Here is a 27,980-nt window from a genome sequence, read left to right as displayed (position 1 = left end):
GTTAAGCACCGAGAGATGATTTGCAAGTGTCCAGTCTCACAGTAAACTCTCAGTGTACAGATTTTGCACGAGTGAACGCACAAGTGCGTAAGAAGATATAGACCAGTATGTGGTCCTCGATTACCACTGAATTTTAAAATAAGCATTTATTAGAACATTTGGCTAATAACATGGGATTACCATTAAAGAGAGAAAATCCATCTGGACATTTCTTCAGCACTGTAGAACTACATAGGGCTCATATTTGAGCTGACCACAACAGCAACACAAATCTCTCTCTTGTCTGGGAGTCCACTGATACATTGTAATGCATTGCTGCTATGTAAAAAGAAGAGTTGGATCTGGATGGTTCTTCAGATTTTGGATATAAAGAAGAATGTAAAAGTATCTAAACATATTCTAGTATACACATTTCAGTGGGCTAAGCATATGCCAAGTAGTGTCCCTTTTTACATGTGACAAGTTAAAATCTGGACAGTGTTTCTTAAAAATCTTGAAACGTGTAGTAGTGCAGAAGCAATTTTTTTCTACTTATCTTTGTTCTGTTTTTTTTTTTTATAAAGGCCTTGAAAAGACACAAAAAACTTGAACATATCAAAAATTGCTTGTTCCAATTTAAAAAAAAAAACATCACAGTGGGAGATGCAATTTTTTTTAATAATTTTCAATTTGTGCATTAAAATCTCCATGTAAAGGAACAAAAACTACAAAGGAAATCATTAACAGAAAAAAGATATAATAAAATCCATAGGACAGCGATAAAGCCAAAATACAGAAATTTCAGAGGTTGGGAAGAGATAGAGAAAATGTAACAAAATAGAACAAAATTATTTATTAATGAATTATAAAAGAGGGCAAGGAGGGTGACATATCACCCCTTGGGCATAGACATGTAGGAAGTAAATGCAGCTTTGAAGGACTCATTATATAGCAGTGTACTGTACAAAGAAAAGTTCCAGGGTTCGGCCATGTGTGGAGCAGGAGATTTCATGGCACAAGTCTTGTGCTAATTTATCTACCTCCCTTTGTGGGCCACGCACAGCCTAGCCAGCCTTACTTTCGCCTGCCAACCTGGGCCATTAGCTGTGCATTTGCTGCAGCCTTTGCCCTCATGTTTTTAGCCTTTGCAATGTCAAATAGAATGTTCATTAGATTAGTAGGTACATCCAATGAAAGAGTGAATTTGGTCCGGCGGTCACTTTTTGCCTTGTTTTGATATAGCTTGCCCTTCACCTGGGCCTGTGACAGATATCTGTAGCGTGCAGCTGGAAATGTCCTTTTCTCTTTCTCATCCTCTTCTTCCTCCTCTTCCTCTTGGGATAATAGGCTATCACTTGGTCCAAAGTCATAGCCCCTTTTGCTAAGAACCGAATTGTCTTCTAAACTTCTCCTTTTGGCCTCCTCAAGGACTTCTTTAAGACAGCTGAAAATTGACTCTGTTTTATAAAAGTTATAGTGGAGACTTGACCGGGCCATGCACAGTATGAACAGTAGCAGGAGTAGCCTAGTGTGTGGCATACTTCCACCATGCACCTATGGAAACAAAAACATTTTTTTAAATTGTATAACTTATCATAGCAGACATTGTTTTTAATTTTATGACTTATAATAGCGGAAATAGAAAGTATATATTCACTTATAACATATATCGTAAGAACTAATATATAATTCAAATGCAAAGGAAAGAGGAAAGAAAAAATTAGGGTTCGGTTTGTCAACCTAGTTTTACTGTTCAATTTGAGGCTACCTCATACATTATTCACATGTTTATGGTGTGACAAAGTGGGCAATGGCTAGGGAAGGCAGCTGTGCAGGATGCAGTTTCAATCACAAGTTTATTGCTTGGGCAGTGTTAGGCTCCACTCAGATTTTGTCTTTTACTCCGTCCAGGGGTTCCGTGAGGGTGTCCATTTAAGGGCGAGCACCCACTGGCGTTTTTTTACCTGCGTTTTGCGTTTTGCGTTTTGCGTTTTTCCTGCACAGGCATAGAGATAACATGTGTTCCTGTCCACTGGCGTTTTTTTTGCGTTGCGTTTGCGTTTTTAACATAGGAGCTGTCAGTTGCATATGTGTCCTTATTTTTCTCCATGGAAATTAATAGAAAAGCCGCGAAAACGCCGCGAAAACGCCGCGAAAAACGCCGCGGAAAACGGGCGGAAAAAACGCGGGGGAACGCGGCGAAAACGCTGCGTTTTTTTCCCGCGGAAAACGCAAACGCCAGTGGGTGCTTGCCCTAAAATTGTGAAAACGGCACTGCTGGACTCGACGTGGGCAGAACCTATCTCGGTCTTTATAGAAGTCTATTGAGGCAGAGACCCAAAGGTCTCCTTTTCGGCAGGTGTCTGTTCATTTCTAGCATTCTGTGCTGAAAAGAAAAGCGTGGCTGACTGCACTTTTCTTTGCAGCACAAAATGCCTGAAGTGAATGGGAACCTGCCAAAATCCATATATACTGTATTGGTCTACATTTCAGCAGTTTTCGATAATGGCTGATATAGGTTCTGCCCAGGTCCTGTCAGCAGTGTTATTTTCAGGATTTTAAATGAACATCCTAACTAGACCACTGGGTGAAGCAAAAACAAGATCTGAATGAAGCCTAAGTTATACAACTCTTATTATTATATGGACACTTTATGGCAATGTTTTTTATACACTGCATGACTAAATTATTTTGGCACTAGATGGTACACCGTAAGGGTAGGGTATCAATGGAACATACTATCTAACTCAAGACTGGTCCTGATCACCACCACAATACTATGTTCTTCCCATACTTTGCTTAGTACAAAGTAGTTAAGTTTAAATCAAAACAGTGTAATGTACTGTACCTGCGATTAGTATGGTCCAATGGAACTGTGTGGGTCTGGGTGTTACGCCTAAAATATGGACAATTAAACATGGATAAAACTCACCAGTCTAAATAAGATCCAACTTTGACTATTGTCTGCGTATGACATAGTTATAATAGGTATATATGTATATACTTATCCAGCAAATGAATATATCTTACAGACATGACAACATGCATACAGTAAATTTGCATGTTCAGTATGTATAGACTAACTTTGCACACTTGGCTTTAAAGAATAATGTAATCTTAGCATATTCAAATTTACCATTCTTTCACAATTATGAATCTAGAAAAATATTGACAACATTTTATATCCCAATTATATTTAGGCAATTCTAATTTGTGATATTACTTAGTTAGCAGCCCCCTTGAAAACAGTTCACACAATCAAATCTTTAACATATTTCTCTGTCTATTAATTAACAAGCCCTCATTTTTAATATTTAATTTTTTACATTTTTACTTGTAAATGGAAATCTAAATTAACATTTATGCAATAAATGAATTTTACAGATTTAGATTAATTAAAGTTATATAACTGCTTACATTTTTAGAATGCATTGTTTTTCCTTAGACACAGATACTTATGAAGCAAGGTGAATACAGGACAATACTTATGTTGCACTGTATCTTTTTGTAAAAATGAAATCTTGTTATGCTATGTGGTGTTTTTGTAGGTAATAAATGGGTTATTGTATATACTCGAGTATAAGACGAGTTCTTGAGCACATTTTTTTATGCCGAAAAAGCCCCCCTCGGCTTATACTTGAGGGACGTAAAAAAAAAAACAAACCTGCAATACTCACGTCCCAGCTGGTGTCTGCGTCCCCGGCACAATGGTCTCCCTGGCGGTGCGGCAAGCTGCTTGAAATTTCTCCCCGCTATCATCTCCCTGCTCGGCTTTGAATTCCCCTGCAGTCAGTGCTGTGTAAGCACTGTGATTGGATTGAGTGCCAGCGCTGTGAATTCTCAAGCAGCTTGCCGCACTGCGGGGGGGACCATCATGCCACAGACACAGACGCCGGCTGGGAGTTGAGTACTATGGGGGGGTTTTAAACCTAGCATATACTTGAGTATAGCTAGGCTTATACTCGAGTCAATAAGTTTTACCAGTTTTTTGTGGTAAAACTTATTGACTCGGCTTATTCTCGGGTCGGCTAATACTCAAGTATATATGGTACTTACTTCTTAACTATTGGTGACCTATCCTCAGGACTTGTTATCAATAGTTGATGGACAAGTGTCCGCTGCTTGAGACCCTGGCTTATCACCTGTTCTTCCAGTGGCAGTCAATGTGAACTGTACAATAAGTGGATAGCTCTTTACACATTGCATTGGCCCGGGTTGATAATGCAGGCATTGAATCAATTGGAAACAGGGACTGCAATACCAACAGGGACACAGCCAGGTGTTCAAAGCTGTCAGCTTCTGTCTCCATACACACTGGCAGTGGCTGTCACCAGGGGTCCCGAGCAGTGGATCCCTGTTGAATAACTTGGTCATCAATACATAAGAAATAGACAACCCCATTAACTGACCATATTTAATTTATTTTCTTCAAATTGTTGTCGTCTGGAATTTCAAACCAGACTTCTAAAATAGCAGCTACGCTAGAGCTACTACTTGTTTGCTGAACGAGCTAATGAAGGGGCAGAGTCCAATGAAACAGCTTTGCTAATGCACATAAATGTAATTTACCATGGCAAGTGCATCTGTTTTACATCCCTCTGGAGTTTGATGCATTGATAACTACTTTGATATCACTGAAAGGCAAACTAATATATTTTGGTGGGAAAACATGTGGCCCATACTATAAATGATGTGTCATAGTTGAAGACCCTCACTAATCCCCGCTCTTGCAGTATGAGGCTGCCTGACAGTCACAGCCAGCTCCTGCAACTGAATGTGAGCCTTTACCATTAACAGGACGTGAGTTTATGTCCTGTTGTTTTAACTACCACCCTGGAAGAACATAAACTTACATCCTGTGTCGTGGAATGGTTAAGGTGCACGTGTCATCTTTTAGAGTAATTTTTACATAAATTTTAAAGACACATTGGTTGCACCCATTTATAGGTATGCTTTATTTCCCCTATTTGCCTACTTCTGGTCCTATTACTTGGATTTCAACATTTAATGAATAAACTCTTAAATAGAAAAGCAACATTTTTTTGAAGAATGTAGTTAAAGCCTTTATTAATCTTAGAGGAACATTGTGGATTGCACAGTATTTGTAGTGCAGCGTTTCAGACCAAATGATCATTTATCAAGTGTGATCTGGTCTGCACATATTGACACAGAGGCATAACATGAATCTGCTGGGCCCCAGTGCAAAGTCTAGAACTGGGCTCCCAACTACAAAGTTTCATTCATAGTATTGGTTTGCAATATGGGCAAGAGAGATTTTATGGGCCCTCTAGGGCTCCTGGGCCTGGTTCAAAAAGTTCAGTAGGACAGTTATAAGGATGATGAGCAACTAAATGGTCAGTACATTTGTTGCATAGATCCTTTAATACTCTGTAGGGTTTGGGCAGTTCTATGGAGTTAGCTCCCAGCTCAGAGGGAATAGAATCTTTTGGCTGACAATTCATTTAACAGATTTCAGAAGTAAACAGTAGTTGTCTCGTTTTCCAATCAGTTGTGAGATTACGGATACCAAAGCCATGGAATGCCCCAAATTACTGGAAATTTTTTTGGGAAAAAAATAGAAACATATCTTCTCATGATGATTAGGATCAATTATCAATTTCAGTTCAATGGTTTCATGAGTAATAGGACTGTAACTTAATGGTGATCCATTAACAGTCACTATTTAAAGATCTTGGACTATGGTCAATAGGATTATCAAAAGCAAACTTAATGTCCATACAATTTCCTACTGAGTTGGAATCCAACATTGCAGTAGTAGCTAATTTGCAAGATCTACAAGGGAGCTGAATAGATATGATAAAATGGGAACAATACGATATTAAATTACCAGCACTTGGTGTCATAGATGATAGAGGTTGTATTTCCAAATTCAAAGGATCACAATGGGATCCTGGGGCAAAATTATGTTTGAGTTCCATCACAGCAATTGACCTTTGTGGTCTAACAGGACAGTCAAAAATATAATGCCAGGTTTCTCACAATAAAGGCATAATCTTTTCGCAATATATCAACATCACTTAGCAGCAGAAATTGGTCCATGAATTATATCTGCCTGCATTGGTTCTCAAAAAGAATTAGTTTGATAGCATACCTTGGTTCTAAGTGAGGGTTGACTGTTGAGTGAGTGAGGGTTCAAGAATTATAATAAAACATCTTTTCTCACTTCCTTTCCCACAGTCTTTGATCAATACAAATGCATAACCAAATATTGTTCTCAAGATGTGAAGGAAGATCTACTTAAGTTCATCATTCACCTGTTCTGAAAGACCCTCATGGAAATGCCACTTCAGTGTGAAAGAGTTCCATGAAATATTAGATGCCCAGCTTTGAAACTTTGCAGTATATTCAGAAACTGAATACCTTCCTTGTTGAACATTAAATATAGCACTTTTTGACCCAACATGGCATGATCTTGTTCTAAATAAGGAGAAGACCAGGCTTCCGCATCTCATACAAATCGGGCAATGATGAACACCACATTGGATCTATTACTGGGGAACTGGCCATGAGTAGAAAACAATCATCCAGCAACCATTGAGAAACCCAAGGTAAAATTGTCTTTTTCCCAAAAAATTTTTAGGTAGCGGAATCCTATACAGGGTTATTACAAAATTATCTTCCTGATTTGAAACACTCATAACTCACACTTAAGGGCATTGAGATACATAAATTTGATATCCATGGAAACAGAAACTCAAAAAATTTCATTAAACAAAACTGCCTAACAGTAAGACTGTCTGTGTTGCCCAAAGCAACCAATCACAACGCTGCTTTCATTTTCAAGCAGCTGAGGAAAAATAAAAGCTGCACTATAATCAGTTGCTATGGGCAACCAGCACAGTCTTAAAGGGGTTGTCCCGCGCCGAAACGGGTTTTTTTTTTCTTCAATAGCCCCCCCGTTCGGCGCGACACAAACCCGATGCAGGGATAAAAAAAACAAAACGGGTAGTACTTACCCGAATCACCGCGCTCCGGTGACTTCTTACTTACCTTGTGAAGATGGCCGCCGGGATCTTCACCCTCGGTGGACCGCAGGTCTTCTGTGCGGTCCATTGCCGATTCCAGCCTCCTGATTGGCTGGAATCGGCACACGTGACGGGGCGGAGCTACGAGGAGCCGCTCTCTGGCACGAGCGGCCCCATTCAGAAGGGAGAAGACTGGACTGCGCAAGCGCGTCTAATCGGGCGATTAGACGCTGAAGATTAGACGGCACCATGGAGACGGGGACGCTAGCAACGGAACAGGTAAGTGAATAACTTCTGTATGGCTCATATTTAATGCACGATGTATATTACAAAGTGCATTAATATGGCCATACAGAAGTGTATACCCCCACTTGCTTTCGCGGGACAACCCCTTTAATGTTAAGCAGTTTTACTAAATGAGCCACACAATGTTTTATTCTGTCATAGTCTTCGCTATAAGACAAATTGGCTGCCAACGAAGACAGGATAGCATTTTGTGTCCTTAATTTTCACGTCTACCAGACTGTTATTAGTTTGCAACATCATTTTCAAACAAAGTTTGGTGAAGATCCGCCTAGTGGATACACAATGTGTAAGTGGTACTCTAATTTTAAGGAAAAAGTTAACCAGAAAATGTGTAAACAGTTGAGTGTGTCCATGCAAGTTTGACAGAAAGCTCTGAGAAATCCATCATCAGATCAAGCAGAGAACTTGGCATTCCACAGCCAACTGTGTGGAAGATTCTGCGCAAACTTTGCGATGTTATCCCTACCAATTGCAGTTGTTATAAGCCCTAAAACCGGATGACAAAGCGAGGCGACATTATTTCTGCGAAAGTATGCAAATTCTAATGGAAATCAAAGGTTTAATGGAATCTTTCGGGTGCAATTAACAAACGTAATGTCAGAATCTGGGGAGGGAAAACCCACATGCCTATGTGCAGCTTATGCGCAACTCCCCCAAGGTGAATGTGTTTTGCGCTGTAAATGTACGGCCCTTTTTTTTCCATGAGGAGACAATCCCGGGGATTTTTGTGCCAGGACATGCTACATATATGGCTTCTGCCGCAGCTGGAACAGGAAATCCCAGGTTTCATCTTCCAACAGAACAGGGCACCCCCCATTTTCACAATGAAGTCAGAAGCTCGATAGACGACTACCAAAGAGATGGATTGGCCATACAGGTTGTAATGATAGTGAATTTCTTCTTTGGCCACCACATTCCCCGGACATTAAGCTTTGTGATTTTATTTCTTTGGGGGAGTGTTAAAGATGAAGTCTACATGCCACCCTTACCACCCACCATGCATGATGTGCGAGTACGCATCACAGAAGCCTTTGCATCAGTCAGTTGTGATATGCTACAAAATGTATGGCAGAAACTTGACTGCAGGCTTGATGTGTTTCTAGTGACAAAGGGGATTCACATTGAACACCTCAGATGTAGAAAACTTTTTTGTTGTTGTGTAACAAAACTTTTGGAGTTTTTGTTTCCAATGTTATTAAATATATGTGTTACCATACAGCGCGGCACGGGGTCCCGCGGTCGGCGCGCGTCGCTCCGGCGTCGGCTCCAGCAGCCTGGAGCCCTGTGTCGAGGTTATCCCAGCAGCTTGGAACGGCCGGTGGGCGGCGGCATGGGCGTGTCCACCCGTAGGGTGCCGCCCGCACTCCTCCGTTCTTCTTATACAGCAGTGGGTGGAGTTGCCTCCTCCCACTCTCCGCCCGGGGGCGGAACCTTGTGGTTAAGAGACTGGCAGTGATGTGAGCTCACTGCCAGTTATTGGTTCTGCTTTCATCTAGTCAGTCTGTCTGCAGTTTACCTCAGCCAGTCCCTAGTTGTCTGTCAGCCCTGCTATCCTTTCTCAGCCTGTTTCTGTTGGTCCTGTTAGCCCCTAGTCTGGTCTGTCCCAGTCAGCACTAGTTGCTATTCAGGTCCTGTCTATCTGCCTGTGAGCTCCATCTCCAGCCCTGCTTGTACTTGTAAGTTTTGTTGGTTTGTTACACCTGCCTCTTCTGTCGGCACTCTGTCCCCTGTTAGTAGTTCCATCTAGGCAGTCGCCAGGTCCCTAGCCAGTGCAGGGACTGCCGCCCAGTTGTCCGCCTGGGGTTAGCCAGGGCCGAGGCAAGTAGGCAGGGACAGTGGGGTGCAGGAGATCAGGGCCCCCCAACTGGCGCTCGGGGGGCAGAGTGCCGTAACATAATAACTGGCCCTTAAAATACCTTTTTTTTCATGGCGGCGATCAGCGCCCTTGCAAACCAGCTGCAAGACCTGGTGCCGGTGATCCGGGATTTGTCAGCTCGCATGGTGGCCCAGGAGCAGTGGGCGTTGTCGCAGGGGCAGAACGCCTTTACCAGTCCCGAACCCAAGTGCCCTCTCCCCGAGGTGTTCTCTGGGGAGAGGAACAAGTTTTTCGTTTTTCAACAGGCGTGTCGCCTGTTTTTTCGGATGCGTCCCCGTTCTTCGGGCTCAGAGGCCCAGAGGGTCGGGCTTATAATGTCCCTGCTGCGGGGCTCTGCCCAGACTTGGGCCTTTTCTATTCCCGAGGGTTCCCCCTCCCTGCAGTCGGTGGACTCCTTTTTTCAGGAACTCGGGGGCATCTTCGATGAGCCGGACCGAGTGGGGTTGGCGGTTTCACGGTTGCTGGCGCTGCATCAGGGGTCGCTTTGTGTGGAGGATTATTGCTCCAGTTTCAGACGCTATGCGGGCGACACTGCATGGAACGAGAGTGCCCTGAAGGACGTTTTTCTGCAGGGTCTCTCGGACGCGGTCAAAGAGCTGTTGATCTCCCATCCCATTCCCGGGTCCTTAAAGGAGGCCATGGAGCTAGCGGTGAAGGCAGATAGGAGGCTCAGGGCTGGGAAGCAGGACAGGCAGACCAGTAGAGTCAGGGAGGTCGTTTGTCCGGTTCCTTCCTCTTCCGTACCAGTCTCTGTTCCCGAACCTATGGAACTGGACCCGCTGGACCCCAAGGAGCGACGCCGAGTTCGGTTATTGCATCATCTCTGCCTCTACTGCGGGAAAGCTGGACATCGGGTGATAACCTGCCCCCTGAGGCCTCAGCGCCCACAGTCCGAATCGGCAGAAAGACTCCCAGTCCTAGGCGATTGCAGGGAGGGTCGCCTAGGACCACAGGTACGTCCTAGACTTCTAATACCCTGCCAGGTTAGATTCCGGAACTTCTCCCGCCTAGGGCAGGCATTTATTGATTCCGGAGCAGCCGCTAACCTGGTAAGCATGCGTCTCGTTGAGCCCCTGAGGGCGGAATTTTTGGCGCTGAAGACGCCAATTCGTTTTGCTAGCATTGATGCTACTCCTCTGGCTTCGGGCTTGGTACGATGGAGGACCCCAGTGTTACAACTCACTGTGGGGGGTCGCCATTCGGAAGGTCTATCATTCCTGGTAATGGAGAAAATGTCGGTAGACATGGTACTAGGGATGCCGTGGCTGGCGTTGCATAACCCCCAATTCGATTGGGCCACTGGGGAGCTAACCCAGTGGGGCCCGTTCTGCCATAGCCATCGCGCTTCCCATCCTCCCTGCTCAGTCGAGACCGCACTCAGTCCCCGAGGTCCCACTTACCTTCACACCCCGTCCGCCTGCCCTGCTGCTGATGTCGCCACCGATGCCCTGCAGGGGGGACGGAAGAAAGGGGTGGGGTCTCGTATGCAGTTGCGTTGTGAGGAGAGTCTGTCGGTGTTTGAGCCGTACAGGGCGGGACAGAAGGGGTACCGGTCCTCTGGAAATCGCAAAAGGAGGGGTCGCAGGGGGTTCCATAAGTCTGTGTCGAAACCTGTTGTCCCTTCGGTGATGCCCACCTCCGGTCCCCCGCCGCCCACCCCGGTCCGTGATGAAGTTGAATACGAGGCCCAGGAGATCCTGGATTCTCGCCGGGCTACAGGAACCTTACAATATTTGGGGGCCCGGAAGAGTTTTTTGGAGTATGATAGCTCAGATGACAGTGATTTTAAAGTTGGAGATGCCTCAGATTTTGAAGGCAGCGTCATTGGTAGCGAGGATGGGTCAAAAGACAGTGGTGAATGGTTGGACATTGACTCGGAAGACGACCTGAAACATGACGATATGTCAACTGTTGGCCCTGAAGGAAATGGGGCAGCCACAGACTACCGAAGTCATGGACCTGAGGATCAGCCCATGGTGACCGCCCAGGAGGGTCACATTCTCGGGTTGGTACAGCGTTTTCGCAGCCGCCTCCTGGATAAGCCTGGTCGAGTTTCCGGGGGCCCGGAGGTCCCCCGTCAGAGGGGGGGTAATGTTACCATACAGCGCGGCACGGGGTCCCGCGGTCGGCGCGCGTCGCTCCGGCGTCGGCTCCAGCAGCCTGGAGCCCTGTGTCGAGGTTATCCCAGCAGCTTGGGACGGCCGGTGGGCGGCGGCATGGGCGTGTCCACCCGTAGGGTGCCGCCCACACTCCTCCGTTCTTCTTATACAGCAGTGGGTGGAGTTGCCTCCTCCCACTCTCCGCCCGGGGGCGGAACCTTGTGGTTAAGAGACTGGCAGTGATGTGAGCTCACTGCCAGTTATTGGTTCTGCTTTCATCTAGTCAGTCTGTCTGCAGTTTACCTCAGCCAGTCCCTAGTTGTCTGTCAGCCCTGCTATCCTTTCTCAGCCTGTTTCTGTTGGTCCTGTTAGCCCCTAGTCTGGTCTGTCCCAGTCAGCACTAGTTGCTATTCAGGTCCTGTCTATCTGCCTGTGAGCTCCATCTCCAGCCCTGCTTGTACTTGTAAGTTTTGTTGGTTTGTTACACCTGCCTCTTCTGTCGGCACTCTGTCCCCTGTTAGTAGTTCCATCTAGGCAGTCGCCAGGTCCCTAGCCAGTGCAGGGACTGCCGCCCAGTTGTCCGCCTGGGGTTAGCCAGGGCCGAGGCAAGTAGGCAGGGACAGTGGGGTGCAGGAGATCAGGGCCCCCCAACTGGCGCTCGGGGGGCAGAGTGCCGTAACAATATGTATTTGAGTGTCTTTAAATGTGAGTTATGAGTGTTTCAAATCAGGAAGATCATTTCTAATAAGCCTGTATAACTGAGGTGTAGAGGTTGAACTACTTTGAAAGCCCTGCACTTGTGCTTCTAATTCATTTACTTAGGTCTTTACTTCTGATAGTTCTGGCAGCTATGGTCAGACATAAGCAGAGTTTGGTACAGAGGGTTGGAGATCAGGTGTAGTCAGGTATAAGCAGAGTTCATTACACAGAGATTGGATCTAAGAATAATTATGAGCATAATGCACTAAACAGCCAGAATACTCAGGCACAGGAAGTTCACGGCTGAGGATTTAAAGAGATCAACAAGAACTGTGATAGGATACACGAAGCACACTAACAAGACTTTGGATGGCATGATGGTAAGACTACAGACTACGAGGAAGATCAATGCTCAAGTTCTAGCATGGTCAGTTCCTGGCATTCAGTAGGATTGGCCAATGATCTAATCTGTACATGGGCCTTCAGACTGTCAACCAATTTTAGATATTGAGGAGAGCATTACTGGGCATGGATTTCAATTGTAGGAGATAAACAATTGCCAGAAGTGTTGAAATAAACATACACACTGTTATATAGGTTAGCTGAGTGAGACACCTATCCATGAAATAGACTTTCATCTCACAGCTATATCATCTCTATGACTAGATTTATGAAATTAAAGAAGCCTATTGCTAAAATGTTCACTGTATTTTGAGACAATTTGTGTCAATATGATAGACAATTGGATAGCTAGTTAAAGTGCAAGTAACATTTTTTTACATAAATTAAGTTTTTTGTGATAAAAACTCCCTCTTAAGCACTGACCAGTAGGAGTCTCCCTTGCTTCTAGTTTGTGTCCATGTCTGTCATCAAGTGAAAGAAACAATCACAAATCAACAAAAGCTTCTTACTGCCATACCTCCGAAACATGTTCCAGTCTGTGGCTTGCACATGAATGCAGCTCATCATTCAATGCTGTTATCTATACATATAAAGACGAAAGCCCTCACTGACTCACTCACTGACTGACTCGCCAAAAGTTCTCCAACTTCCCGATGTCGTGGAAACATGAATTTTGGCACAAGCATAGATTATCTCCAAAATAGGAAAAGTAATTGGGTCCCAACTCGATTATTCAATTCTAGCACAAAAGAATTGACGTCGAAATTTAACGTACGGAATCTAAATCTCTCACTTCCCCATGTCATAGAAACTCGAAATTTGGCAGGAGCATTGATTATGTCATAAATAGGAAAAGCTAATGGGTCCCAACTCCATTATTCAATTCTATGCGCAAAAGAATTAGCGTCCAAATTTTACGTACGGAATCTAATTTCCTCACTTTCCGGTGTCATAGAAATGGGAAATTTGGCACGAGCATTGATAATGTCATAAATAAGAAAAGCTAATGGGTCCCCACTCGATTATTCAATTCTAGCACAAAAGAATTGGCGTTGAAATTTTACGTGCGGAATGTAATTTTTTCACTTTCCGGTGTCATAGAAACGGGGAAATTTGGCACGAGCATTGATTATGTCATAAATAGGAAAAGCTAATGGGTCCCAACTCGATTATTCAATTCTATGCACAAAAGAATTAGCGTCCAAATTTTACATGCGGAATGTAATTTCTTCACTTTCCGGTGTCATAGAAACAGGAAATTTGCCCCGAGCATTGATTATGTCATAAATAGTAAAAGCTAATGGGTCCCAACTCCATTATTCAATTCTATGCGCAAAAGAATTAGCATCCAAATTTTACGTGCGGAATTTAATTTTCTCACTTTCGGTGTCATTGAAATGGGAAACTTGGCACAAGCATTGATTATGTCATAAATAGGAAAAACTAATGGGTCCCAACTCCATTATTCAATTCTATGCGCAAAAGAATTAGCGTCCAAATCTTATGTACATAATCTAAATCTCTCACTTTCCAATGTGATAGAAACATGAAATTTGGCACGAGCATTGATTGTGTCATAAATATGAAAAGTTAATGGGTCCCAACTCGATTATTCAATTCTATGCGCAAAAGAATTAGCGTCCAAATTTTACGTACGGAATCTAATTTTCTCACTTTCCGGTGTCATAGAAATGTGAAATTTGGCACGAGCATTGATTATGTCATAAATAGAAAAAGTTCATAGGTCCCAACTCGATTATTCAATTCTAGCACAAAAGAATTGGTGTCGAAATTTTACGTGCGGAATGTAATTTTGTCACTTTCCGGTGTCATAGAAACGGGGAAATTTGGCACGAGCATTGATTATGTCATAAATAGGAAATGCTAATGGGCCCCAACTCGATTATTCAATTCTATGCGCAAAAGAATTAGCGTCCAAATTTTACGTGTAGAATGTAATTTTCTCACTTTTCGGTGTCATAGAAACGGGGAAATTTGGCACGAGCATTGATTATGTCATAAATAGGAAAAGCTAATGGGTCCCAACTCCATTATTCAATTCTATGCGCAAAAGAATTAGCATCCAAATTTTACGTGCGGAATATAATTTTCTCACTTTCCGGTGTCATAGAAATGGGAAATTTGGCACAAGCATTGATTATGTCATAAATAGGAAAAGCTAATGGGTCCCAACTCCATTATTCAATTCTATGCACAAAAGAATTAGCGTCCAAATTTTACGTGCGGAATGTAATTTTCTCACTTTCCTGTGTCATAGAAACGGGAAATTTGGCACGAGCATTGATTATGTCATAAATAGGAAAAGCTAATGGGTCCCAACTCAATTATTCAATTCTATGCGCAAAAGAATTAGCGTCCAAATTTTACGTACATAATCTAAATCTCTCACTTCCCAATGTCATAGAAACATGAAATTTGGCACAAGCATTGATTGTGTCATAAATATGAAAAGTTAATGGGTCCCATCTCGATTAATCAATTCTAAGCGCAAAAGAATTAGTGTCCAAATTTTATGTACGTAATCTATTTCTCTCACTTCCTGATGTCATTTTACATAAAGGAAACGTCGCATGGTTGCCTCCACGTGGTGTTTCCTGGGTAACGCAGAGAACTATGCAAAATGGTGAACATATGTTTTTCCAGTATCTCTAAAGTAACCACGACTTCATAAGATTTTCCGTGTGAACACCAGATAAACACCAGTACCAAATTAACTCGGGCGAAGCCGGGTATATCAGCTAGTGGTACATATGATTAAATTGCTTAATTGTTCCTTCAGCTAGCTCTCACCTTATTGAATGTCTTTTGGAATTTGAACATTTTTGAGGAGTCGACTTGATTAGGAAGCAGCGGGGTATTTATTTTCCACCACTCCCCTAGAAGTAAGTCAATATCTCATTTGGCTGTTCATTATCTATTTTGATAATATAGCTCTGAGCTCTGGCTTTTTTAAAATTTATATTTTATGTCGTCAAGTGAAGTCTGTCTCTAGTAACAGAGATAATAAGATAGAGAACCCGAAGTGCAGGAGAATGATGACTCATGCTGCCCAATGACGTCTAAAGAGAGGGGGGAGACTCACACAGCTTTGCTGCCAGAGATAAATACAGATACAGCCTATAGAGAGAAAAACTGGTGAAAATTGCGGGATGCAAGTCATATAGTGACAAGAAATAGTGTTACTCCTCAAGTACGTATACTGTACATGGCAGCTTATTCTGTAAAGTCACCTGAAAGTGTGGGTATGCTTTAATTGATATTGATGTAAATACAGAATTAAACAACAGGTTAAACGTAACATTTTCTCATCAGTGTTTAAAGGTGTTGTCCCGCGCCAAAACATTTTTTTTTTTTTCAATAGCCCCCCCGTTCGGCGCGAGACAAACCCGATGCATGTGTTGAAAAAAAAAAACCGGATAGTACTTACCCGAATCCCCGCGCTCCGGTGACTTCTTACTTACCTTGCGAAGATGGCCGCCGGGATCTTCACCCTCAGTGGACCGCAGGTCTTCTGTGCGGTCCATTGCCGATTCCAGCCTCCTGATTGGCTGGAATCGGCACACATGACGGGGCGGAGCTACGAGGAGCAGCTCTCCAGCACGAGCAGCCCCATTCAACACGGAGAAGACCGGACTGCGCAAGCGCGTCTAATCGGGCGATTAGACGCTGAAAATTAGACGGCACCATGGAGACGGGGACGCTAGCAACGGAACAGGTAAGTGAATAACTTCTGTATGGCTCATAATTAATGCACGATGTACATTACAAAGTGCATTAATATGGCCATACAGAAGTGTATACCCCAACTTTGTTTCGCGGGACAACCCCTTTAACTTCTCCTGTATAGTTAGGTATATAGTATCTTTTTCTTATGTCTATTGTGCTCAGGAATGTAATAATGTATTTATGACTATATATGTTCTTCTACTCTTTTTTTCTTTTACATCAGTAAATCCACTTGTTTGTATTTAGTTCTAATTAGCTGCAGATAATATAGCTGTTTTGGTATTTCAGATCACACATATATTTTAAATTGAACATATGTTATTGTTATGTGGAATTAATTCACACCATAAAAGCATTGTATATATAAATATCTGCTTTAAATAGCCCACAAGTTTTCAGCAGCAAGCAGCATCATATGGGAGACATTTATCAAAAGTAGTGCAAAGGAACATTGTAATGGTTGGCCATAGCAACGGATGAGCTCTTACTTTCCAGAAGAGAGAGTGAACTTGCATCATATATAAGAATACTGTCAATAATGCTTGGCACAAATCAATAAACTCAAGTCTTTATTGGTTACACTAGCCCTTTGTCAGGCCCAAGCCTGAAAGGTGTTGTTTCAATGACTGTAGAGGAACCCTTTGAGGACCTGACCACATATGGTCTATTAATAATTAAAATATAACTTTTAATAGTTTTTATCTTAAAATACCATGTGGGACCACAACACTAAATAGACAGACAAAGACAAACGAATAACAGTCATGAGTTAGGGTAGATCATTCATGATCATCCACATGATAGCTACTAGCTACTATTGTACCATAGGGGATATAGATTGGACTATATTGTGTAAAGTGCCAAGGTCCAAAATCCCCCTATGCATAGAGGGTACTTGAGTCAGCTCTAGTATATTTAGAGGTGAGAACGGTATTTGGGTAAATTGCTCCCCCCCTTTTCTATGGTCTTTAAACGTATGAAAAGTTCATGTCCATAACCCCTCCTTGAGTATCTTTCAATAGAGGTCTTTAAATAGTTGAGCTAAGGCACCCGTACTATCATATCATGAGCTGCTTCATCTGTCTGCTAGTAGTGCATGGATGAAAATTTCTACTCAGATGTATTAAAAACATCAATGTAATCAGGAACTGTAGTGTTTTCACTTATCATTACTGATGGCACCAGTTCTTGTTCCATATCATAATCGTCATGGTCTACATCATTATCGTCATCATTAACGCGTTTCCTCAACCCCCATATATTGGGGTTGATTCATCAGGATGAGAGGTGATGAGTATCACTACGTTGCCCTAGTTGTGCGTGATGAGACAGAGTGCACAGATACACAGTGCATCAACTATCTATTTACTATGGCAAAGCTCCTACACTAGAGACTTAGGAGACTGGTCTCCGTCATTGCTATATAGAGAGGTTTTTATAGATTGCAGCTCTAATGGAGGCTGTCCACAACCCTCATGTGTTAGCATATGTGCCGTGCTCTCTCTGTGAGCTCACACGGCTTACTGACAGTCGTTGTTTAGTTTAACCAGCAAATACACAATTTTATTTATCTCAAGTCAAGCATTCCACACAATGCTGTTATTAATGATCCAGGTTCTCTCTCTCTCTACTCATATCGTTCTGTGGATTATCTCCATTGGTTAGGATCAATTTAGGCAGCAGTCTACATGTGAGAGTCAGTGTGTTCTGTGCCGAGAAACCCCTCTAAAGTAATGTCCATTATGTGTCTCACGTCTGTCTAATTTACTTTCCACTGCCTGTTGTCATGTAAAAGTAATCTTTAGTAACAAAAATAGCAACACACAATAGGAAGTAGGGAAGGGCAATGATTCATGTTGCCCATAGAAGTCTATGGAGAAGAGAAAGGAAAGGGCAAGAAGAGTGGTAAGGAAGGGAGGTGAGAGAGACTAATACACACGTCGCTGCTAGAGGTAATGCTTATTTATTGTTCCACAGCTATTAAAAGCACATCTACACTCAGGGCTGTATTTATACCTCATGCTGCCCAGGGCACTAACCCTAAACATGCCCTCATTAAGGTTATGTTCACAAACGTCACACTGCACAGCAGATTTTAGTGCAGATCCACACCAAAATCCATGTCAAAATCTGTACCATTTGATGTGGATTTTGACATGAATCTGTAGCAGTTTTTACCCTTCTAGTTGAAGGGGTGAATTCTGCTGTAGATCCACGTCAAAATCTGTGTCACAATTTGACCTAATGGGTAGAATTTGACGCAGGTTTTGGTTTGAATTTTTCACTGTGGAGTATCTGCACCAATTATGCTTAGGGCTTGTTCACACAGCCGTGTATTACAGGAGTAATACACAATGAATAGAATGCATTGAATTCAATGGGTTCATTCACATATGCGTATTCTTCAGGTGACCTTTGGTTACATAAAAAAATATGTGTCTTTTCCTACTTTGGTGCATATTATGCACTAAAATAGGCCATCTAAGTAAATGGGTCAGCACAAAGGAGCATTGAATATACAGGAAACCTGCATATTCCCTGCATATTTGTGCATCTAAACAAAGGGCCCTTCTGCTTATTTTTTTGCGTTTTCTAATATGCTGCGTATTTTCCCATGCAAAAAATATACATGGGCTGAAATATGTAAATGAGAATAGGGCTGATCCCTCTGCACTGTGACAGCCCTTCAGATATTTGTAGGCCGCTATTAAGTCTCCTCTCGGCCTTCTTTTTTGCAAGCTAAACATTTTCAGATTCCTAGTAGTGGTAAGAGGGACAATGACTGCTCAGCGATATGCTCAGGACATCCTGCAGCCACATGTGTTCCTCTCATGGCGGCTTCCAAGAGGCATTTCCAGCAATTTAATGCTCGGCCGCACATAGCAAGGATGTCACAGGAGCCTCCACAACATTGCTACATTTCCATGTCCTACCCAGTATCCAGATTTATCACCAATAGAACATGTATGGGACCATCCCAGATGCCAACTTTGACAGCCTACGAGTTTGCACGATCTAGAGGCTCAATTACAGCAAATGTGGACTGATATGCTGCAGGATACCATATAGAACCTGTATGCCTCTATGCCCGCCTGTATCACATCTTGTATTTCAGCTAGAGGCGGTACAACAGGGTACTAGAGCCTCCATGCCTACCCTTATCACATCTTGTATTCAGGCTAGAGGCAGCCCAACAGGGTACCAGAGCCTTCATGACCACCTGTAGCACATCTTGTATCCATACTAGAGGCAGTACAACAGGGTACTAGAGCCTCCATGCCCACCTGTATCACATCTTGCATCCAAGCTAGAGGTGGTACAACAGGGTACTAGAGCCTCTCTTCAAGTGTTCAGCTTTCTGCAATAAATTATCCTTTTGCTCTGATACTGTAATCACTTTTTTATATCAACGTCACATTCACACATATAAAGTCTCATTCGATTTCAACAACTCCTTCTAGGTGCTTGATTTTTATGAGGATGGGTATTATATACATATACATACAGAATATATTCATCCTGGGAGAACAGAACTACCTGTGCAACCTGATAGGGCTGCAGTACTGCATCTTGCTATCAGTAGTGACAAGGACACTAGCAAAACTAGAGAAGAATCATTCAGGAAGGATAAAGAAATAGTCTGTGGCCAGCAACTGCAAATTCATTCCCTTTTCGGGGTTTGTCTTACTGTTGCCTCTCTAGTGCTCCTGTTGTCACTTTCATTTGTTTTCACAAGCAGGTGAAACTGATTCACAACCGCTTATGCTTCCTAAGGATGTTATTACACGAGTGCTTGCGGTGGCCAAGTATAGCAATTCTTCCCCCCAATTGCACAGCTGAACCCGGAAGGGCAGGTTCAGTCTGCCATTTAGTGCTAAATTGCGTGTGCTAGCTGCAGGTATTAGCGTACATGTAATAATACCCTAACTGGACAGATTAACATCCCTGAAGTCTAAAGGGTTATTCCGGAGGCTGGACGAACATTTTCAACGTTTTCACTTGCTGCCATTATTCCAAATGTCCATCTAAATTAGAAAACTGAACTCAGTATTTTTTTGCGGACCTGTGCCACCACTGCATTCCAGAAAGCTTCAGATTACCACATTGTTATTTAAAATGACTGCCAAGGAGTGCAAAAGCTACACCTCTTACAATGCCACATTGCTAGTTACTTAGGAGTACGAGTTTATGACTATACAAACTGTCGTCATTAGAGAATATGAAGGCACTGAGCGTGCCTGACCAGTAAAACAGCAGAGCATACAGGTCATAACCACTGGATACCAATGGAGAACTGAGCAGGGGGGAGACCACAGGAAAAGAACTATCTCTGCAGCTTTGTAATACAATTTATAACATTATATTGCAAAATTACATTTTATCGCCACATGAAGCATATAACTTTCACTTTTAATCACCATAATTTTTACTATGATGCTTAAAGGGGACTTGTCCTGCTCACCTCTCTGGACAGCTACCATAACTTAGTTTATAGTGCTTTTCGGAGGTGACAGGTTTCCTTTAAATTTTCCCTTAATTTTTTGAGCACTGTATACCGGTATGTGTTTTGTGTGTTTTTATTTATTTCTCTCAATATCACTAGTCAGGAGATAACTGTCTAGACCTTTTCTAACTGCTGTCCTTTTAATTGCCATAACCAACTCATGGGCTAGGGCATTCCAAAATCTGACTATTTTAACTGCAAAGAACCCTTTTTTACACTGATAATTAAACCACCTTTAGTCCACATTTTAATAATGATCAGTTGATCAGTTGCTTAAAGGGAACCCGTCATCACGTTTGATCTCTATAAACTATGTTATTGAGTTCAAAAATGAGGGAACACAGAGTCCAGGGAGATATATTTTACACTCGCCGGGTGCTCCGTCCCTGCGTTGTGTTCCCACGAAGTTAGTGCATGCACACAGCTTGACTCTTTGCAAATGGCTCTGCGCATGCGCTCTCCCATTCATCTCTAGGCAAATGGATTAAACTTTTTCCTCTTATTTTAACAATGTAAACCATTATAAAGGAGATAAAAGCTGTGCACAGTTCTGTTTGGTCATTCACATGCTTCCCCTTTATAATGCATAATTTTGCCTTTAGACATGAATATGTACTGTATATCTCTCAGCCATGTAACACAAGGCATAACCCTCTGCGCATAGGTGCGATCTGCGATTTCTGTTCTATAATTTATCAGACGAGCGCATAAAAAGCGCTCATGTGTCCGATACCATTGCAAAGCAATGGTTTTATAAAGTCGCCGGACGCATGCGCATGCGCAAATCGCGGCTAAAAACGCCCGTCTGACTAAGGCCTTAATGTGTAATATATAAGTCCCAAATCACATCAATAGGCTTAGAGACTACAGCTGGCAAAGGGAAATCAGAATATATGTGACTAGCAATTCTCTATTGAGCCGTATAAGTTAGGCCGCCTGCAGACGGTCGGGTCGGATGTGGCTGTGAGAATTCTCGCAGCGGAACCCGACCCGAGCATCTGCAGAGAGCAGCGCGTCACTCACCTGCTCCCGCGGCCCTGGCTGTTTGATGTGCCGGCTGCCGGGCAGCCGGCGCATGCGCAGACCGGAGCCGGCGGCCGGGGAGTGAGAAATAGAGCATGCCGAGAATTGTTTGCCACGCGAGATTTTGCATGGCCAAATCGCGGCCGTCTGCCTAGGATTGCGTTTGCTAATGCAATCCTATGGCAGCTTCCACGGGCGAAAATTCCGCGGGAAATCCCGACGTGGAATTTCCGCTCGTCTGCAGGCGGCCTACATTGACAACCAGGAATCAAACCACAGGGAACACGTTCTAGTCTTCTAGATTCACAAGAGCTAAATCATTACCGCAACGCTGTTGTGAAATATTCGATGTTGTGTGAAAGGTCCCTTGGGCCTCTCCCACACAGGGCACTTACAGTGCTTTCAGCACCCATTCATTTCATTGGGAGACACACAGCTGAAAACGCCCAAGTATAGAACATGCAACGCTTTCAAAACGCAGCATTTTTCAACGCAGCGTTTTCAGCCCTGTGTGAGCAGCCCCATTAAAATGAATAGGAGCCTTGTACAGCGTTTAGCACCGCGCTGAAAATGCAACGCTAAACGCTGTACAAAAACGCCTGTGTGAGGGAGGCCTCAGGGTGGATTCACACATGACGGAATATTATACCGTGGAAAATCCATACCAAAATCTAAAATGTATAACATGCAGATTTTGACTCGGATTTGAGTAGCCATTTTCAAATCTGCCTTAAAATCTACAGGTTAGACATGCGTATTTTCATGCAGAATTTTCCACACAGTGGAATATTCCATTGCTTGTGAAAACACCCTTATGTAGTGTATGTTTCATTATTTCTCTGAATTAATGTGGCATGTTGAGATAGTCTTTTGTTAAGGTTAGGGCTACATGACTACTTTGACTGTGATACAGGTTGGATGGCCAAACATCACCATGTAGCCATGCATTCTCACAATGTAATAGAAGTCAATGTGGTCTCATTGCACCTCACAAGTTGCTGAAATCAGGTCTCGATCTATGAGTTGCAGTCGCATCACCTTGTCGTAACTGCAGTAGTTGCAGCCTAGTTGTAACCAAAGTTACCGTGGAGCTTTAGCCTTAAAGTTCTATAGCAACCTAAGTACAGGAGAATGCAGGGCAATAGAAGTTTTATGGGAACCACAAAGGAGTATTATCTAAAATAGTGGTTCCCAATTAGTGGTTCAGGAGCCAAATGTGGCTTGCAACCCCCTGCTGTGTGGCTAGCTATAGAAACCCTGAGTTGTGACCAAATATATTCACTTGGTATAATATGACATCCACTAACAATAATAAAGATATGACTCCTTAATAAGGACAATTACAATTTGGGTGGTGTAATACCAATGTATAAATGTCAAACTGAAATATTTATCTGCTAATTTTATGATTTTGTGTTTCTCCATGTTCAATATGCTAACATATTTAAGTTGCATGTGGCTCCTGACCATAAGTCAAAGTTAAATGTGACTCACAAGGTATAAAGCGTAGGGACCTTCAATCTAAAACCACCACAAAACCAAAGAGTGCAAAAGTGCAGTGTGTGAATGGAAATATATAAATAAATTTGCCATCCTTGTAGACATAAAATTATTTAGTGCATTTTTCTGGTGAGTGATCAGCTACCAGTTCCTGGCTTCTTACCACTTACTCTAATAGCCTAAAGGGGTTGTACCAGGATCACAAGTTGTCCCCTATAACTTGCTGATCTGTGGGGTTCTCACAGCGGAGACCCCACACATCTCAAAAATGGGGGTCCCGTGTCCCCCATCTTAGTCACTGTAGGCTTACTGCACCACCCGCAGTGAGCAAGAGAATGAATGGAGCGCTCATCACACAAGTGCACTGACACTCTATTCACTTTCAATGGGACTGCTGGAGATAGCCAATCAACTACTCAATAGTACTCCATTAAAATAAATGGAGCCTGGTTGAACATGCTTGACTAGCACTCCAGTCATTCTAATGTCACTGTGGGGAAGAAGCGACCCTACAGTGACAGGCAGAGGGGGGCATGGGAACCTTGTTCTCAAGATTGGCATGGGTCTCAGCAGTAAGACCAAGGAATAACTTGTGATCCTTTAAATGATAAAACATAGCTATCACATATTCATTCCTTATGTAGGACTCATTTCATACCATATTATCTTCCATTTACTAATACATTAACTGCTAGATTCCTTGTCCCTTCATAAAAAAATCCCGATCATTCTTCTGCCATGGATAACTTGACCCTAAACCTTTCTGCATGACCATGGATTCCAAACCAGCCATATATTTATTATCTTCCTAACTACTAATTACCTTTGTGCTCCTGATTTTCACTTTTTTTCACCTCATCTTTTTCATTGTGTAATCCATTTACGAAAAAATTGCATATGACAAGTTTTCCCCAATGCAATTTTTAATGCAGTTTTAATTGCATCTCAACTGCACTGTTTAACTGCACCCTATATTAGTAAATGAGTCACATTCCTTGTGACTGAAGCCACCTCCACTTTTACTAACACAGTCATAGCGTGTCAAGCAGAAGCATCCTACTTTTCTATTTATTTACACTAGAAAACTAGTATGACATTTATAAATATGTCTCATTGTATCCATTAAATGACTTTCTAAAATTCTACTTGAATTGCTGGAAAGAAGTGCACAAATTCTTGTTTCTTGAAAGCCCTATTACACTGTTGCTTATAAACTGAGATGATTCACTGTGTAGTGGGAAGCCACTTTTTAAATCTACCTGTCAAAGTCAAATTTTATTTTAACTTGTATTTTATTTATTGACATCCCTGTGAACTCCGGGCTTCTAAGTCCAAAGGGCGGACTCACACAGTGATTGACGGATCCCGTATAAGTGTGCATACAGTTAGCTGTCAATCACTGAGTTGAAATGGCCACTAAACTATATATGAATGTGGCCAGCTCCTCCTGCTCTGTAGCATACTGCAGATCAGACAGCATGTAAGGCATGACAGGTTCCCTTTAAAATAATATATTTGTCTTTTTCTAATTCAGACTGTAGGTGAAGACTCCCAAAGCTTTAAATATGCAGCAGTGGAAGTGATTACTATAGCAATAAGTAAATGTGTTCATGCTGTAACTGCACATTTCCTTTTACATAAGATTATTATAATCTTGTGTAAGGAAAAAAATTGTTTATATAGATAAACAGACTTTAAAAACAACATTGCAGTCCACTGAAAACGGAGGAGTTAATAACTCTGTCTTACATTGCTATGCATAATCTAATTGCAAAGTTGTGTTTTACCAAACTTCAGTGGCAATCTTTATAAATCACACTTTGATGCCAGTTTTCCTTGAATTCAACGCTTTTCTGTGACAAGACAGAAAAACATTTTACACATTGCTGTGATAATGATGCCATCCCCTTAGAAGACATGAAAGGGTATACTGCAAGTGATGAAAACTATAAGCAACTATTATTAAAATTCACAGAAATATTTGTCTTGGTTCTCCATAGGTCGATAATGAATATATCAGTGGCAAATGAGGATGGATAGAGAAGATGCAAATGAATGTGACACTAAGAGCTTATGCTTTATAAAGAGGGAATGTTTGATCATTAACACATTTACATAGTCATTGAAATGCCTTCTAATAGCCAGGATTACACATTAGCCTTTAGAAATTTAGCTAAATTGTATATATGCACAGGCATAATTGCAGAACGAGCACTGGATTATCACATGGATGATGATATGTAAAGACTTTAGTATGAAATTTATTAGCTTGTTAGTCAGCAACATACTACATAGTATGGTTTTATTTTTTCTGTACAACTAAAATATTTATTGATTGCAGCCAGTTTGTAACTCTCATGGTGCACTAGATATTGTGTTGTTAGTGACATGCGGGCTACATTATATAACTGTATTCCAATTTGTTGGTGGTAAAAATTTATTTTTTAGTATTCTGGTTTGTACATCTATCTATTTATCTATCTATCTCTAATATCTATCTATTTATCTATCTATCTATCTATCTATCTCATATCTATCTATCTCCTATCTATCTATCCATCTCATATCTATCTATCTATCTATCCATCTCATATCTATCTATCTCCTATCTATCTATCCATCTCATATCTATCTATCTATCTATCTATCTATCTATCCATCTCATATCTATCTATCTCCTATCTATCTATCCATCTCATATCTATCTATCTATCTATCCATCTCATATCTATCTATCTCCTATCTATCTATCTATCTATCTATCTATCTATCTATCTATCTATCTATCTATCTATCCATCTCATATCTATCTATCTCCTATCTATCTATCTATCTATCTATCTATCTATCTATCTATCTATCTATCTATCTATCTATCCATCTCATATCTATCTATCTCCTATCTATCTATCTATCTATCTATCTATCTATCTATCTATAGCACACCCATCTTATCTATTCTTGCTTGTATTAAGAATTATTTTGTTTGTTGGTTATATTGATAACTTATTTTGGTAACTGGCATAAACATAGTTTGGAACATTCATCTGTGATATATAAAACAATGTTTAATGTAAGTTTTTATATAGTCTAGTATTATATAATATTCCATCATGTTTGGATTATTAGTACATGTATTTCATTTTATTTTTTATGATATTTTTTTAATGGATCAGAGAATCTCACGATTTGCCGATTATTATGGATGATCGGTATAGTAGTTGAAGAACAAGAGAGTGCTAAAGACTTAAATTGCTCTAATTTCTTATAACTCCTTGCTTCTGAAAAGAGAAAGCTTATGATTTTCTAGGGTGGTTTCAAACAAAGGTTTTTATGTGGAAGTTTTTCATGTAGCGTTTTGAGCCAAGGCAGAAGTGGATCCAGTAAGAAGAAGTATAAGACCTTCCTTTATACATCCCGTATCTTCTAAATCCACTTTTTGGCTCAAAACCTGCATGAAAAAAAGCCACATAACATATGTGTAAAACTATGCTTTACATTGGTATCATACAGAGCAGTTTTTCATGCAGTTTTCTGAACCAAGGACAGGAGTGGATCCCATTCTTGCTGGATTCACTTCTGATTTTGGTATAAAAAACTGAATAAAAAACTGCAGTGGCGTCCTTCCTAAAAGCACTATGTGAAACCACTGTTAGAGTACAACTCTTCTCAGCTTTTTAAATGTGCATACTGTAGCTCCCTGTTTGCATAACAAAGTCAAACTATTAACAGCAGAATTAATGAATATTGGCTTACATTGTATTTAACCAATTTCTCTTAGTAGAAATAGTTAGACTGATTTTAAAATACATTTGCCAAATGACTGAAGTATAACATGCCTCTTTTTAAGATCTCCAATAATATATTAACTTGTTCATGCACAAAAAAGGATTACAGATTTTAAGCACACTTTGAAAGAGAATAGCATTCTAGTCTTAGAGATGCTGGGCACCTCATCACCCCTATGCTTATATGCGCAAGATCAGAATGAAGTTATTAGAAACATTTTTCCACTTTTACAAGAGAGGAACAAGTCATGTGAAAAACCACAACAGGTCTGTGAGAGATGCATGTAGTCTGTGGAAAAAAAAGCTTTATCTCTCCAAGCTTAGAGATGACTTGTAGTTAAAGTGTCAGTAACATTGTGTACTCACCTGAATGTGGCAGTGCGGATGAATGACGCTCCCTTCTCTCTGCCTCTCAGGATAAAGAAATCATCAGGAAGCTTGCCTCTGACTTGAAAGTCTGCTCCCCCTCTCTCACATTCCCCCTCCTCACTCTTATGGAAGGGGCTCTGATATTTTCTCTATGGAAACGCTCCCCTCTCCTGTGTGAAAAGCAATGGAATGATCACAGTATCTCATCATAATTTTTAGACAAAGACAAGTTGTTACAGTGGAAATTGTGATAGGCTTAGCCATTCATTCAGGTAGTTTTAAGATTTGTTAGGGTTGTTACACACAGAGTTTTTTGGATGAGCACTACAGTTTTTGAGGCACTCTTTCATGCAGTTTTTCAATTCCAACACCAAAACTGGATTTGCAAGGAATGGAAAATATGGATGGATTTATACTACACGTCCACTTCTGGCTTTGGCTCAAAAAAACTACAGAACAAAGAATACAGATTTTAAGCACACTTTCAACCACACTAAAATCGTGGCAGAAATCCGTGGCTATTCTGCTTGAATTTTACTGTGGATCCATACCTGAATTTAGCTCTGTCAATGGGCAAAATCTGCATGTGGAATCTCCAACACGAATCCATGTGAGGAAGTCATATGTCATGAATACCAGGAGTATAGTTAAAGGCTCATGAGCCCTGGTGCAAAAGTTCTGCTTGCTCCCACTGCCACACAA

General features: G+C 41.7%; 1 protein-coding gene across 3 annotated transcripts; it reads right to left on the bottom strand.

Moving 5' to 3' along the window:
- Positions 1 to 127: 127 nt before the first annotated feature.
- On the bottom strand, positions 128 to 27,364 carry UCN3 (urocortin 3). Of its 3 annotated transcripts, none has more exons than XM_066589919.1 (3): positions 27,276 to 27,358; positions 2,828 to 2,875; positions 128 to 1,533 (listed from the first exon to the last, which is right to left on the bottom strand). In XM_066589919.1, the coding sequence occupies exon 3, from the start codon at positions 1,516 to 1,518 to the stop codon at positions 1,054 to 1,056; it is 465 nt and encodes a 154-aa protein (XP_066446016.1). In that variant the 5' UTR covers positions 1,519 to 1,533; positions 2,828 to 2,875; positions 27,276 to 27,358; the 3' UTR covers positions 128 to 1,053. The 3 variants fall into 3 exon arrangements, with proteins under 3 accessions (XP_066446016.1, XP_066446017.1, XP_066446019.1); XM_066589920.1 differs by lacking the exon at positions 27,276 to 27,358 and adding an exon at positions 24,909 to 24,934; XM_066589922.1 differs by lacking the exon at positions 2,828 to 2,875 and having other exon boundaries at positions 27,276 to 27,364.
- Between the last annotated feature and the right edge of the window lie 616 nt (positions 27,365 to 27,980).

Source organism: Eleutherodactylus coqui, chromosome 2, assembly GCF_035609145.1.
Source record: "Eleutherodactylus coqui strain aEleCoq1 chromosome 2, aEleCoq1.hap1, whole genome shotgun sequence".
NCBI classification, from domain to species: Eukaryota; Metazoa; Chordata; class Amphibia; order Anura; family Eleutherodactylidae; genus Eleutherodactylus; species Eleutherodactylus coqui.
The sequence above is the reverse complement of the archived record's forward strand: the minus strand, read 5'-3'. Positions and strand labels throughout refer to the sequence as shown.

Excerpts from the sequence above, each read along its gene's own strand:
- UCN3 (XM_066589922.1), bottom strand. The coding sequence starts at position 1,518 with ATGCCACACACTAGGCTACTCCTGCTACTGTTCATACTGTGCATGGCC.